This window comes from Salmo salar, chromosome 29 (assembly GCF_965601325.2).
Source record: "Salmo salar chromosome 29, fSalSal1, whole genome shotgun sequence".
NCBI classification, from domain to species: domain Eukaryota; kingdom Metazoa; phylum Chordata; class Actinopteri; order Salmoniformes; family Salmonidae; genus Salmo; species Salmo salar.
Window position 1 is genome coordinate 30,818,822 of NC_138319.1, and position 16,179 is coordinate 30,835,000.

The 16,179-nt window shown below is 45.8% G+C and overlaps 1 protein-coding gene across 3 annotated transcripts in view; it reads right to left on the reverse strand.

The window, feature by feature from the left end:
• Window positions 1-312: 312 nt before the first annotated feature.
• Window positions 313-16,179, reverse strand: part of LOC106590546 (zinc finger homeobox protein 4) — a 179,073-nt gene continuing 163,206 nt past the window's right edge. For 2 of the 3 annotated variants that reach the window (XM_014181654.3, XM_014181653.3), the window contains exons 8-12: window positions 12,816-12,949; window positions 11,670-11,876; window positions 10,922-11,042; window positions 5,298-10,685; window positions 313-4,780 (exon numbers count right to left, since the gene is read on the reverse strand). In XM_014181654.3, coding sequence (XP_014037129.3) covers window positions 3,183-4,780; window positions 5,298-10,685; window positions 10,922-11,042; window positions 11,670-11,876; window positions 12,816-12,949 — 7,448 coding nt within the window. In that variant the 3' untranslated portion in view covers window positions 313-3,182. The remainder of the gene's footprint in view (window positions 4,781-5,297; window positions 10,686-10,921; window positions 11,043-11,669; window positions 11,877-12,815; window positions 12,950-16,179) is intronic. The other variant, XM_045710974.2, reaches the window with a different exon arrangement.

Here is a 16,179-nt window from a genome sequence, read left to right on the forward strand (position 1 = left end):
GAAATGCCAAAATGTAGCAATGCCTAAATGACCAACATGTAAATGTAAGCAAAGCTGCTACCTAGTGAAGATGTTGAGAATGCTGTAAGAATATGCACAGTGAAATGAATTCTGTGCTAATAAGTAGAAATCAACATACCTTGTTCAATAGTTCTGTAAAACTAGAAAAGTATCTGCATTCCCGAATCAATATACTTTACATGAAATAGGTGTATGATAACATGGCCTTCTGATCATGTTTACGTAAGGTGAAGCAGATTCAAAACATTAGTGATGCCAAACTAATAAAATACTTTTGATGACAGACAAAACTGGTTTGCAGATACAGTTTTTAATGTATCACAACAATGAGCAACAAACATACTTGATGAACTAATTCCAGAAGTTGTTCAAATACCATCTACAATAAACGTCATTTCAACTATGACAACAGGTCTGTGACAAAAAAAAATTCAAACAAACGTTTCAAAACCATGTTATTACCGTGTGACGGTACAGTTGAGACCTCAAACATTACAGTAACAAAAACTAATGAGACTACTCTCTATATATAAAACATCAATAACATTTTTGGTTTAGTTTATTTAAAGTTTTAGCCATAGGGGCTTCTTCTTAGTAAACCCTCAGGATGCATTTCCTATGTAACCAGGACTTAGAATACATATTGTGTAGGATATGATTGCGTCGTGAAAATCCCTTTTGACATCCTGAAGAAAACAATCCCAATATCAACCTTTTGAAGGCTGTTTTCTCTTTAGCGTGACACAATCCATCCTAAAAAAAAAAATGTTTTTTTTTATTTTTTTTATTCTTTCTTTCTTTTGGCTGCTGTGCAGTTGTAACATTTATGTACAGTTCGTTACGTTATTGGACCATCCTTTTGGTTGTTGGTTTGTTAGCTTCTACCTGTCCTTTAGTGTGGAAAGCATTGTGTTTGCTGCTAACATCTTAGCACATGATGCTAGCTGACAGTTCAGTCTGGCAATGCTTTAGCCACATTGAAGGGAAAGGCAAGAAGACAGGTTGGGAAAGCTTTTGGGATCAGGACAGTCGTTGATATTTGTACAATGGCAGGATTGCACCTATAGGGAGCCCAGGACATCTCTTATGAAACAACATTGTAAAAGTGTCTTCAGGATCAAAGTAAATGTTAAAATACTAAAAATCAAAATAAGAAACATTTATGTTTCACACAAAAAAGATCATTAGAAACTGTGACATTTTGCGTTTCAACTTTGAATGAAAACACTAAAACACCTGTACAATAATAAAACGTATGAGGAAATGTTACTTGATTTTATCGTTTGAAACAATAACTAAGCATGATTTGATTTTAACCTGTCAAACAGTTGCATTACATGCTACTTGTTCATGTCAGAATAGGAAATACCAAAAGCAATACATTTTTGCATTTCTTCATATTAATACATCTGTACCATGCACAGCCAACTACGAATATATACAATAGCTTAACTCTCTTTGTTCACAAGCCTTTTTCTTTCATACAAATAGCCTTCTGTTACTTTGGAATGAATCACGTCAGCTTACCTTACCAAACTGAAAAAGTGATTCATAACAATGTAACACCCTTTAACAGCTTTCACATTCTTTAAGTTCTACTGCAAAATAAAAGAAGACAAATACAACAACAAAAAAATGATGAAATGTAAAAACAGCAAAGCAAGGTGATCCACGGGTCAGCATTCAGCCTGTTGGAGAATTTATGGGGAGCATTTTTTTTTTTTTTTAAACATTACACAGTAGCAGCAACATGTTATATGGTAATACTTTGTAATGCATAAATGACTAAATAATTAGTGTTGACTTTTCATGATAGATCAACTGAAGTGCCCAGAAAATGAATGCGAGGACGAAGACCTATGCAGTAAATGGCAGTGTATAGGTGTAACACTGTTATCAGTCCTACAAGCACAGGGGAAAACATGTCATAATATAAAATACATGCTCTAGTCCCCCTTTCTAAAGCAGCATATTTGCTTATGCAAACATCATACCTTTTCTTAAAAAAACAAAAAAAACATTTTGACCGACTTGTACTTTAACAGTTTCAAGTATACAGTACTACTTTCATGGATGCACCAATTGTTAAATAGGTCACTGGGTTGTTAGGCGTCAATCCTCTAACAAACCAAAATGCTGCTGCAATTGTACGCAAAATAATAATTAAAACAAACAAACAAACATACAAACACAAAAACATCTATTAAATTAACACATGGGTCTACCAAAATAATAATAATAAAAAACAGACAAAAACTAAATAAGTGCACTATAGTCCAGAAACAAGCAAGGTACCGTACAGCAATTCACAAATGAAAAAAAGTGTTATTCACATAATTAATCATCAAGAGTGTATAAAACTAGAGTTATTACCTCTTCAGAAAAGGGTGTGAGCAGAGGTACATGAGAGAAGGTAAGAGTTGGCACAGATTAGTATATTCTACAAGAAAAAAAGGGGTCGGATATAGACTCAGTTTGTTGTCATACAAACTGGAAAACAAAGGTGAATCATACACATGTACTTCACCATTCTAAAATTCCCTCAGTGGCAAAACCATACTGTCTTTGTAGGGCGAAAACTAAAAGGATATGCACACTGTCCATTGTACAAGTAATATTGTCTCTCTTGGTACTCTACACACATCAAGGAAATGCGTCCGATAAAGCTTGACATGTTTTGGTTAAAAGCCAAGTGTACCCAGGCTCGTTGCTGCTTTAACAAATGAGAAATGTTATGTTCTGACCTGAGAATTTAAAGCTACTGAATTACACCAGCTATCTAGACTAACAGAGGTTCTCATTGAGGGTTTTTCTGGATCGTCGTCCCATACAGTACATGCTAGCATTTGGAAAACAATCCAGCTGAGGTGCAATTTGCTATCGTGAGTTTTTGGCTTGAAACAAGCTCCACGGGGGAGCCTGAGAGATCTTTTCCTACTCCGTGTTTTTGTATACAATATAAGCTCAGTCAAGCATCTGCAACAGTTCTGTCCATAACAAAAATCAATCAATATCTTGCCAGCATATCAATATGGGGAAAACAATCCTGAGTCAATCATTTGGTACTGTAATTTTTTGGGTTAGAGAAACTTTGGAACTGCAGTTTAAAAGTCTTATTTTTTATTTTATTTTTTTTAAAAGCAAGGGATCCTATTTTTCACCTACACACTGAACATATCCATTCTGATACTGCTGAAGCCTGCATCTAGGCCGGAGGTCGACTTAGCCTTGGCCTCCAACACCTTATCTAAGTCATCCAGCTTCTGGCTCAGCTCGTTGTCAGACTCATCTGAACAACTCTCATTGGGTAGGGAGGTGGGAACCCCTGAGACGCTGCTGCAGGACGTTGAGGTAACCATTAGAGGCAAGGAAAGGGGAGGAATAGGAGAAGCAGACAGGGAGGAGGAGGAAGCAGCTTTCCGGGCAGTGGCCTGGAAAAAGATATCTGGCCAGGACTTGATGGCCAAGCGAGAGAGATGGGGAAAGGTGTTATTAGAAGGAGGAGCTGCAGACTGCGAGGTAGATGTGGTCTTGACAGGAGTAGGGGTGCAAACAGAGTGAGGTAATAATCTAGCATGCTCTTTGGCATTTCTCATTGCTTGTTTGATTGTTTTCTCTTTGTGCAAGCTCAACTGGAGGTGTTGGCCAAGTGCTTCATTCCCGTTGACCACCACGTTGCAGGCGATGCACCTGTACTTACTCACTGCCTTTCTAAGAACTGTCTCCTGCGGGTCTGGAAAAGGGTTTCCGAAGTAGCAGAAAGACTTCTGGTGATGCACTGCGGAGTCCTCGTCAGCGAATACCATCTGGCACTTCCTGCATATGAACTGGTGCTTGACAGACGGAATGATGAAAGCGTCAGGGAAGTCTGTGGTTCTTTTGGTTTCTGTTGTCGGTTCTTTTGTGCTTTCCGTCGAAGAGCATTTGTTGTTGTTGGTGTCATCCTTAGTTCCCATAGATAGTTTTGGTTTGAAAGACTTGGGGTTGCTCTGCACAATTGGTGACGACACCTTCACAGGGGCTGGCTTCTGCTTCGGCTGTTTATGATGCTGTTTTTGTTGCTCAATATGCTTTTGGTGCTGCTGCTGTTGCTGCTTCTGCAGGGAATCCTGGAGGGACTGCTGGCACTGCTGATACTGCTGAAGGAGGGCGGTGGAATTCATGCCCGCCATGGCGGCCTGTGGGATGGTGGCAGGTCCATAGGGGAATAGGTTCTCCATCCCGCCGAATGGAGGGAAGTATCCCCCCGCCTGCATCCCTCCAAGAAGCTGGGGAGAAAAGCTGTTGGCGAAGCCCGGGAGGAAGTAAGGCAGGAACTGACCTCCCAGGAAGGAGCTTGGGTCTGCTGTGCCGGCCAGGGCATTCTGAAGAGCCTGTAGTTGAGCGGCATCCAGATGACCCTCACGTCCCGGTTTGCCCGAGGCTGGAGGCGGCTTCTCCCTCTTTTTGTTGTTGCTGACGTTGGGGGTCTGTGGACGGCCGCCGTTCTCTGCTTCTCTTTCCTTGGCCTTCTGGTGGTGTGGCTTCTCCACTGGTTTCTTGCTGCTGCTGTTGTTGTTGCTCTCTCTTTCTTGGTATTTGCTGTGCTGCTCAATGTGGTTGGTTGAAGTCAGAGGGGTAGAGGAAACAGGAGGAAGAGGTGGAGGAGGTGGAGGAGTCTGCAGAAGAGTCTTGTTTGGGGTAGTGCTCAGAGACACGGCAGGAGAGGGGGTGGCTGGGGTCGGGAATCCAAGCATGCCAGCACCAGGAGATGCTAAAGCTGAAATACAGTGGTATAAATGATATTCAAATGTGTTTAAATGTATATTCACCCTAATATTACTATGGAAATATTGTTCAGTGTTACATTATGGAGATGTATGCAGTTATGATCGACCTCATAATTGTATTTGTTAAACTGTCACATGCGCTTCATGATATATACCAACATGAGGATATTATAAATATACCAAACCCACATCAAAGGAGAGGAGGGGATATCTATTCCACAATGATAAAAATGCATTTGCTTAAAAAAATGTCAGAACTATTATATTACGTAGAAGTTCTGGACTGAACGTTGAGATCATGCATTAAAGTGTATTTTACACAATGTCCAACATTTGGTAAAATATCTCTACCAACAACAACAACACTGTGATGGAATGAAGAGACAATACTGCAGAGAAAGAGTATTTTGGGCATGTAAAGCATGGACAAAAAATGATCACAACAGTTGTATAAAAATACTATTCTCTGTGTGTTCTCTGTGTTCTCTGTTTGTCATAGTAACTCACCAGGTGTGTTGGGTGGGTAAATAGGAAGTGAGGATGGCCCGTTGACCCCAGGAAGTAGTACCGGCGGGAGGCCAGAGATCCCAGGATAGCCTGAGGGTAGGCTGAGGCCATGAAGTGAATTGTTGTGGTTCACTGCAGTATGAAGCTGCTGGGCAGCCAGATTGCTGAGCCCGTCGCTCCCAGCCTTCTTCAGACGATCCATCTCCTGCTGAGCCATCAGCTGGCGGACCGTGGTGGGCGCTAGGTAGTCCTTCTCTCTGTCCACCTGGTTGACCAGGGTCTCCTGCACTTTGGCGATGTGCTGTTTGGAGAAGATGTGTTCGCGGATGGACATCCGGGCAGTGTACTTCACACTACACAAAGTACAATCCGGCCGGGGCCCGTCCGGCCCGCCTTGACTGATCATGAATGGCTTTCCAATATTGATTTTGAACTTCTTTTCCTTGGCGCGGGCGTTCTGGAACCACACCTGCACCACACGCTTGGGGAGGCCGATCTCAGTGCCCAGCATCTCACACTCCTGCATGGTGGGGGTGCGGTAGTCACTGAAACAGGCCTTGAGGACTTTCAGCTGAAGGTTGCTCATCTGAGTCCTGAAGCGCTTGTGGCCTGGTCTCTCCCCACCACTACCCTTCCCAGACCTGAAGGGGTTTCCACTTCCGAAGGGGCTGGGAGAGCTGGGGTCGGCCAGGCTGGAGGTCTCACTCTGGTCGTTGTTGTCATCCATGTCGTCATCTCTGGAGCTGTAGTAGGAGTAAGAGTAGGAGCAGGAGTCTCCGTCCTTGCCTGAGTAGCTGAGGGAGGGGCTCACCATGCTGAAGGGGAAGCGGTCGTCGCCACCGTCTGAGCTCTGAGCAAGGTTGCTCTTGCTGTCGCAGGCCAGTTTGTCCCCTCCGTTGGCCGTGAGGCTCTCCAGCTCATTGTTGTTGCCCTCATCTCCAGTTGTGGTGTCACTTATGGCCGTGTTGATGGACGAGGTCTCGTCAAAGTCCATTTTGTTGTTGATGTCGTAGGATGAGGCCTCTGCAGAATTAATGTTAAGCCCTTCAGATTCATCACAGTTTTCTACTTTTAAGGATGAAGGGCTCATTAAGTTTTTTAACGGTGCCTCAGATTGTTTGACTGGCGTTGAGGAAGATGCGGGCAGCTCGTACTCATTCGGCTCAGTCTTAGTGGGCAACTGCGGGTACTCAAAGAAGTTGTACTTGTGTGGGCTCTCGCCTTCATCATCTTGGTTCATCATTGGGCTATTGGGCAGACTAAACCCTGCCTGTTTGGCTTCATGCCAGTGTCTAGAGCGGATATGGCTGTCCAAAGCTGACTTGGCCTTGAACAGCGCCCGGCAAAAAGGGCATTTCTTATGTGACTGGGAGGCCCCCAATGCTCTGAACTGTCCCTTTCTCTCTCGGGCACGCGTGTTCTGAAACCACACCTGCACCACTCTCTTCTTCAGGCCGACCTCACGGGCGATGTGATCCAGCATCTTCCTCGTGGGGTTGGAGTCCAGCAAGTATTTGTCATAGAGGATCTCTAGTTGTTCTGGGGTGATGGTGGTTCTGAGACGTTTGTCTCTGTGCTGTTCTTCAGTCATGTTTCCGTTATCTTTTTCATTGGATCCATCCTCTTTCTCATCTAGTTTTCTCTTCATGGAGCTAGAGCAGGGACCTGAGGTCAAACCAGAGCCGCTTTGAGTTGGCATCTGGAGTCCTCCAGACAGAAACTGGCTAGTCATCAGAGGGTTATTGGGGTCGAAGATCATATAGGGCATGTCCATGGGCCTTTCCAAGAACTGAGAATGGAGGAACTGGTTCTGGGCAGCCAGGAAATGCATATGTTGGTGCTCCTGCCATAGCTCAATGCTTGGGAAGGCTATCTTGCACTGGTCACACTGATATTGGAGCATCTGGGGAGAGAGGCTGTTGGTGAGGGAGGAGAGGGCCAGAGAGAGGGGGCTGGAGGGGATTGTGGCTGACTGAGGCTGGGAGTGGGGTCTGGACATCTGGGGCTGGGGGGTCATCTGAGGGGGTGGCTGAGGGGTGGAGGCCTTGGAGGGTCTGGGATCCGGTAGAGACTTTATCATAACTGGAGAAGGGGCAGGTTCTGGCTCTTTAGGCTTGGGCTCAGAGGGCAGTTCAGGCTTGGGGGATGTCTTTTCCAGGTTGGAGTGAGGGGAGGGCATCAGAGGGGAACTGGAGCCTGAGCTAGTGGCTGTTCCATGGTGATGCTTGCACGACTCGGGGTGCTTGGCTGGGCCTGGTTCTCCTATATCCATGTACTCCTCAGACTGGTTGTCCTCATTCCCTTCCTCATCCTCGTCCTTGTAGCATGTTTTCTTCTGGTGGGTGATCAGGTCGAAGATTCGTGGGAACACCACACTACATTTCTTACACTGGTACTGCATGTTGCTGGTGCGGATGTAGCGCTCATTCGTCAGTTCTTTCTTCTCGTTGTCTTTAGCATCTGCCTGGTTCTCGTAGCTTTTCCGGGCCTTCTGGCGGGCATTTTGGAACCACACCACGATGACCCTTGACGGCAGGTTGAGCACGGTGGACAGCTGCTCAATTTCATCATCTTTTGGGTAAGCATTTGTGTCGAAGAAGTCCTGTAGGACCCTCAGTTGGTAGTCAGTGAACCTTGTCCTAGAGGATCGTTTGTTCATGGTGGCATCAGTCCTGTAGTACTCCAGTGTACTGTACTGGGACTCCAGCCTAATATCCTCCAACGTGGTAATAGGTGGAATGTTGAAGTTGTAAGGAGAGTCTTTGTTTCGCTGCCTCTCTTTGAAGAGGGTGTTACGGAACCAGTGCTTGATGACTTTCTGGGGGAGGCTGGACATATCAGCCATCTCCTGAATCTGCTCCTCAGTGGGCGAGTTGTTGATGTCGAAGTGCGCTCTGAGGACCTTCAGCTGGTCGTCCGTAATGCGGGTTCGAGGGCGCTTGAACTGGGACTGCCTCAGGAAGTTTGGATCGAGACCTAGCTGCTGCTGACAAAGCTGGGTGAGATCCGAGGACAGGGAGTCCATTGTAGGCAACTGCAGGGTGAGTTGAGGGTGTACCCCTTGGTGCTGGATGGACTGCATCATCAGAGGGGGGAAGAGGGAGAAATCTAGTGGGATGGAAGGCTGCACCTGTGGGGATGCGGAGGGTGGTGGAGGAGGGGGAGGTGGGGGTGGTGGCTGGGTCTGTGGAGCCTGGCTTGGGGCAGGGGATGGGGCCTTGATCTGGGGCTTATTCATGGAGGTGCAGGGAGGCTGCTGGGTGGTCACTGGGACTGGTGAGGGAGGAGGAAGGGGAGGCGGAGGTGGGGGAGTCTCAGGGGAAGGGGGGTTGATGGGGTAGAGCTTGTCGTAGGCCTCTCTGTACTGCTGGGCAAACTTCTCCAGCTCTCCATAAGGAAAGAACTGTCCATGGATGTGCTCTTGGTGGCTTTTGAGAATAAGCATGTTGGAGAAGAGCTTTCCACACATACCACATTCCAGCTTGTCGTTATTGATCTCCACTTGTTGTTGTGGTTGTTGTTTTTGTTGTTCTCCTTCTTTGTTTTTCTTCTGGTTTTTCTGCCTGTTCTCATTGTACTGGATGACCAGCTCAAATCCAAAGTTCTCCAGAAGAGCCTTGGCAGCATTTCCTCTGGCTCCTGACACGATACGTGGAGGAGGAATCAGCGGCTCGGGAAACTTGGACTTTTTGTCTTTGTTGTCCTTTCCTCCCTCACTGACTCCATCCCCTCCATTCTCCATCTTGGCTTTGCTCTCCTGTTTTTCCAGATGCTCATCTGTCTCTCTAGACATATGTATGTCAGACACTGACACAGCATTGGGCTCCATTTTGGGCTTGTGGCTTTGCAGTTGCTGTTTTTTTTGCTGCTGGAGCTGCAACTGGGATGCTTGTTGCTGCTGCTGCTGCTGCTGTTGTTGCTGCTGTTGAGCCTGAGCCTGCTGTAGCTGGTGTTGCTGCTGCATCTGCTGCTTCAGGTCTTCCAGGAAAGAACCAGTCAAGCCCGGCATCCCGAAGGCGGCGGCTGAGTGAAGTGCCAGCTCTGGGCTCAGGTTGAATTCTGCCCCTGGGATGTAGAAGGGGAAAAGGAACTGTGGCTGCTGGAACTGAAGCAGAGCCTCTGGGGTCATGCCGAACTGGGGGTAAAAAGCCGGGTTGAGGAATTGGGGCTGGAAAAAGGCAGCCTGCTGCTGGAGCTCATGTTGGAGCTGCATCTGTAGTTGAGCTTGGGACTGAGCATTCTGATGGCTTTGCTGTGCAGAGACATGATCAGTAGTGTGCTTTGCATTGCTGCTGCTGTTGTTGGTTTCTTTGGCATCTACAGTGTTTTCTTTGTTAACCAATGGCGTCATGCTTCTAGCAGTTTCTGAGTTGGCATTGTAGCCTTGTCCGGTTGTGGCTGGGATGCAGGATGGAGCCATGCCACCAGTGTTCCCACTCCCTGTACTGCTACTGCTGCTGCTTGTCTCTGTTTTGGCAGTTCTGGCTTTGGTATGATGCAGCACAGACCTCATGTGGATCTCTAGGGTTGAGCTTTGGCTGTAGGCGACGTTGCAGATATTGCATTTGAATGGTTTGTTGTCGGCATTGTTGTTTGTCTCAGGAGAAACCGGGCTGGAGGCCTCCTGGAGAACCTTCTTCAGCTTGTGCAGGTGAGAGACAGAGTTGTAATGGACCAGAAGGATGTTCTTCTGGGTGAAGGACTCCTTGCACACCGTGCACTTGTATGGCCGGGACGGGTCCAGGAACTTCTCCATAGTGAAGTTGGGGCCTTTTCTAAATGGGAGGGTTCGCTTTGTTTCAGCTCCCATGTCATCTAGCAACAAGCTACTGTCACTTCCTGTTGAGCTGGCCTTTTCTTCCAGATCCAGCTCATCGTCTTTGTCCATTTCCTGTTCAAAGGCCTGCTGTGCCTCCTCGTAGGCCCCGCTCTCGGGGACGAAGTCTCCGTTTACCGGCAGGCTGCCGCAGAGCTGTTGGACCTTGGCTTCGCTCAGCTCCGGATGTCCATTCTCCAGGTGCTTCCGGAGCGCCAAAAATGTCCGGAAGCTGCGTTGGCAGAGACTGCACATGGTGGCTGCCCGGATTGCATGGTACTGGGAATGTATCTGCAACTTCTGCATGGTTTTGAAGGCCAGGCTGCAGTGGTTGCAGCGGTATTTGTAGATGTGGCGGTCAGAGACCGACAGCTGTTGCTGCTGGCGTCTCTGGAGGTCGTTCAGATGATCCTGGAGGGAGTCAGGGCTCTTTCGATCCTGCCCAACCCCACCGGACCTCTTCCAGTCTGGAGCTTCAGACCCCTCCTTGGGGGGTTTGAGTTCCTCTTGTAGAAGGTCTACTTCACCTTTGTCTTGGCCTGTGCTGTTCATCTGGTCCTTGGAACTGTTCCCTGAGAAAAGAGAATGAAAATAGAATGAAATTCATGAACAAAAGACATTGTACAAATGCATTGATTACCAACTCTGGAAACGTAAAACATGTCTGGTGAAGATAATTCATATTTTGTTCCATTTGTGTAGCAGGGCCCTTCTACAACCCAAGGACAATTACTTTCCAGACAAACTCAGAATAGTACATTCAATACGGGCAGGAGTATTGTAACAGTGGTAAACATGCTCTGCGTACCTGTGGGCTTTCCAGACGTCTCAGAGAGAGTAGCAGAAGCTTCCATCAGAGACAAAGCGTTGTCTTGTCCAGGTGAAGGATGCATCATGTTATTCGGCACCATCACATCAGGCCCAGCCACCTATCAAAGTCAGACAACAAAAACAATTTAATGCTCTTAATAACGTATCCCTAAATGCAACATGCATCGTAATAAAATCATATTATGAAATGTAATAGTGCAGTAATTAAGGAGTTTAGTATTAAATATTAAAAACATGTTGAGCAAGTGTACTTTTCAACTTGCCTCTCACCAATAAAAATAGATAATTTTCAGAAAGCGAAATTAGCTTTTTCCCTGAGGACGACAACTGTCAAGTTGATGACATATTCTCGGGAGAGTGGGATAAATGCATGGGAAATGTTTTATAGGACTGCACAGTGACAGCACTGCCCAGAGCTAGTTAATAAGGGACTGTAGGGAGCACTGGACAGCCGAGACAGAATGACTGCCATTTTTCAATTTGTCATGTCAACATCACGGATCTTAAAAAGGATTAAAAAACTCTTTAGAAAACTTTTAAACCTTGAGGAAAATGTACTGTATGTGCAATGCCATTAGAAGCAAATTAAACATTTTCTCAGCATTTTTCTCATCAGCAATCAGCACAACATTAAATAGATAGTAATCTGAATATGAGAAGTTGTTTGTACTCTAAACAGTTTTTTCTGTCAACATTTTGTAAAGTTATGTAGTCTTTCCACATACAGTCATGAGTAGTTTGTCGACGCAGTCTGGAGCCACGCTGTGCAGGTGTGTGAGGTGGAGCTGCAGGTGGATCTTGTTGCTGAGGACGTCCTGGCACAGTGGGCAGCAGATCACCGGCTGCTGCATGGAATGCTGGGATACAACGTGGAGCTGTAACCTGTTGGCGTCTTTACTCCTGTAGTTACAGTAGGGGCACTGCTGTAACTGCTGGGAAAGAGAGAGAGACAAAGCTTGCTATGGTTATTAGTGGGAAAATAAAAGAGAAGAGATGGACAAGAACAAGGTGTGTCTATAGTTTACCAGTCTTCATCACCTCTGTATTTTTACTTCAAAAATAGAATTACTCTAGAGCAAATGTGCTTTTCCTTTCACTACTGGTCTTAGTGAGACAGCTTTCCAACATTCCAAACACGTAAAAACGTGACGTTAGTTTTTACAGCACTAAGAAAACTAGATGACAGAGAGCTCCGAAGAGGATAAATCATGAAACATGAACTGAATATCCCCTCAGCTAAACAAATTGGAACCCCGCTCTCCCTCCCCCTTCCTCCCGCTCTGCTCTCATCTCACTTTACCTTTACACACAAAATGTAGATCAACCTCGTTTCCTTTAAATGCACTTAAGCCCATCAACTCATGCAATTTTATTAGTGGGAAATATGATTGGAGGGAATTTCTAATCAGGAGATTAGAGATGACAAAGGTGTGTCACCTCCCCCTCTCCCGCTAGCCCTCATTACAGGGAGTACTCCTAAAATGGCTGCCCCCAGCCACCTGCCTTAATGTAATCCATTTCTGAAATGACGCAGGACTCCTTCCACTCAGTGCCCTCCACAAGACAAGCTAATACTTCATAATCTAATTTAAAAACACATACCTTCTAAAGAAATGCAAAGTGAGGGGGATTGGGAGAGGGCTTTAGCCTTGCCTATTGGATGCAGGTAGACAAAGGAGTGAGAATGTTCTATAGGGGATGTTTAAGTGTTCTGTCAGTGGGGAATGCGTTTGGGGTTAACTATTTTAGTTCTGTTGACAGCACATTATTCTCTTAGACATGAACTCTTAGAATACCTACTAACTGGAATGGGTTGGAGTTAGCTTTGCCTGGGTTTTTATTATGGAGCATTAGCGGTTAGCTTAGCATACCTGCTCACTAGCGCTGGTCTTCCCCTCTGCAGACTTGGGCCTTTTGGGAGGGCTGTCATTCTGTCTCTCTAGGAGCATGGAACATTTACCCACAGAGTTGGATCCAGGAGACTCTTTAGACAGAGAGTTCACTCCTAAAACACAAGACAGAACAGAGCAAAATAGTTATATTATGTTGTAGCTCTGTTATAAAAAAATATATATATTATAAGTAAAAGCAATGGACGAAGGCAAAGAAAATGGTGAATTCATAAAAATAAAAAAATTGTATCAAATTAAAATATAGATGGACACGTCAAATCAAATCAAATCAAATTGTATTAGTCACATGCGCCGAATAAAACAGGTCGTAGACCTTACAGTCAAATGCTTACTTACAAGCCCCTAACTAACAATGCAGTTTCAAAAATACGAATAAGAATAAGAAATAAAAGTAACAAGTAGTTAAAGAGCAGCAGTAAAATAACAATAGTGAGGCTGTATACAGGGGTACCGGTACAGAGTCAATGTGCGGGGGCACCGGTTAGCTGAGGTAATATGTACATGTAGGTAGAGTTATTAAAGTGACTATGCATAGATAATAACAGAGAGTAGCAGCGGTGTAAAATAAGGGGGGTGCAATGCAAATAGTCTGGGTAGCCACTTGATTAGATGTTCATGAGTATTATGGCTTGGGGGTAGAAGCTGTTAAGAAGCCTTTTGGACCTAGACTTGGCGCTCCGGTACCACTTGCCGTGTGGTAGCAGAGAGAATAGTCTATGACAAAGGTGGCTGGAGTCTTTGACAATTTGTAGGGCCTTCCTCTGACACCGCCTGGTATAGAGGTCCTGGATTGCAGGAAGCTTGGCCCCAGTGATGTACTGGGCAGTTGCCATTCAAGGCAGTGATGCAACCAGTCAGGACGCTCTCGATGATGCAGCTGTAATCACGTGTGGTGATTGCAAATATGTTGTGACAGACATTGGCTGTGGGGCTAGTAGTGTAGACCTATTGTATCAGACTCCTAATTGTCATTCCTATACATTGAGTCATTCTGCCCCAAAGACATGGAGAAATAGAGAGAAAATTAAACCAGCCTCATAATCACAGCAAGACATACATTTAAATGTTATGGTAATATTATACACTTCATTAGACCACATGCTTCTAGCCCCCGTCTTCCTCCACACGCACGCACACGCACGCACACACACACACACACACACACACACACACACACACACACACACACACACACACACACACACACACACACACACACACACACACACACACACACACACACACACACACACACACACACATACACACACACACACACACACACACACACACACACACACACACACACACACACACACACACACACACACACACACACACACACACACACACACACACACACACACACACACACACACACACACACACACACCATACACACACCATACACACACACAAGCGCATCATGCTAAATATCCAAGCTGTTTCCTGGTCACGGCTGGAGGTGGGGAGGTGGTTTACATGGCTGCGGCTCAATGCTGAGAGATATGGTTGTATTTAGCAGACGCTGCTGCCAACTGAGAAATGTTTAATTACCTTCATCCTTAGATACAGCCATACTGTATGTGTGTGTGTGACTATACTCTGCCACCGCAATTCACCCACTCTGCACAACACAAAGAAACAGAAGTAGCACCCCACTATACTTCTCTCTCTCTCTTTCTATCTCCCCCTCTCCCTCTCTCTATCTCCCCCTCTCCCTCTCTCTCTCTTTCTCTTTCCATCTCCCCCTCTCCCTCTCTCTCTCTTTCTATCTCCCCCTCTCCCTCTCTCTCTCTTTCTCTTTCTATCTCCCCCTCTCCCTCTCTCTCTCTTTCTATCTCCCCCTCTCCCTCTCTCTCTCTTTCTCTTTCTATCTCCCCCTCTCCCTCTCTCTATCTCCCCCTCTCCCTCTCTCTCTCTTTCTCTTTCCATCTCCCCCTCTCCCTCTCTCTCTCTTTCTCTTTCTATCTCCCCCTCTCCCTCTCTTGTCTGGTCAGTCAAGGCAATATTGGGAGTCTCACTCTTGCGAATCAACTCTTCACGGTAGATGCACAAAAGAAAAGAAAAAACGTTTTGTATTTCATATTATTCCCTGCCCGGTATTTGTATTCGGTGCATATCAATTCCTCCTGTTAGTTCATGCATTTTCATTTGGTTGCATTAAGGAAGCCTTCCTCTCATTTCATATGTAATCTACAGTCTGAAATATTGGCCTGTCAAGAAAAGTGACAGAGGGAGGGAAAAAAAGAAACAATGAGAGGGAGAGAGAGAGATCATCTGAGGAATTCTCTGCAGCCTGAAATAGGGCATAATTTCTCCTTCAGCCAGTCTAGGATGGCCCTGCAGGGCTGGTGTGTGTGCTGTGTGTGTGGGTGTGTGTGGGTGTGTGTGTGTGTGTGTGTGTGTGTGTGTGTGTGTGTGTGTGTGTGTGTGTGTGTGTGTGTGTGTGTGTGTGTGTGTGTGTGTGTGTGTGTGTGTGTGTGTGTGTGTGTGTGTGTGTGTGTGTGTGTGTGCGCATGCTTGTGTGTGTGTGTGTGTGTGTGTGTGTGTGTGTGTGTGTGTGTGTGTGTGTGTGTGTGTGTGTGTGTGTGTGTGTGTGTGTGTGTGTGTGTGTGTGTGTGTGTGTGTGTGTGTGTGTGTGTGTGTGTGTGTGTCACCTGACCCTCCCTCCCTCCCTCCCATGTCACCTTGAACATGGACAAAATGGAATATCGCTAACTATTTTGCACAGGGATAAGTGGGGAGCTCCACCAATCTATCATATGCATGCCGCCATTTTAAAGCACACACTGTGTTATTGAGAACTATAGATTCTTATCCATAACGTAAGTGTAATTATACAAAGCCTTTCGCCAGAGATCCTTATCTACAGGAAAACAATAATGTACTCTACCTATCAATCTATGGAGTCTACTTGATAGCTGGTATATAATGATCTGCTCCCTATCACTTTCTAACACATTGGCTTTTTTTTCCTCGGCCCCTGAATTGTAATGAAGAAAAGAGAGAGAGAGAGAGAGAGAGAGAGAGAGAGAGAGAGGGGAAGGAGAGAGGGGGAGTGAAACAGAGAGAGCGAGACGCTCTCATTCTCCTTTGTTTCTGAGCCTCCCACTTAATGGCCAGTGCAACAAAAAAAAGGGTCCAGATTATCTCCAATTCTTTTTTTTTTCTTTTTGAGGGGGGGGGGGGTGTTCCCTCCCCCAGAGAATGTCTGGCACATGGCCATCTGAAGGAGAAAAAAAAAGTGTGGTTCTGCTCTGTTGTCCCCCCCCCCCCCCCATTTTTTTCTACTCTCCCACTTTCCCTCCCTCTCTCTGCG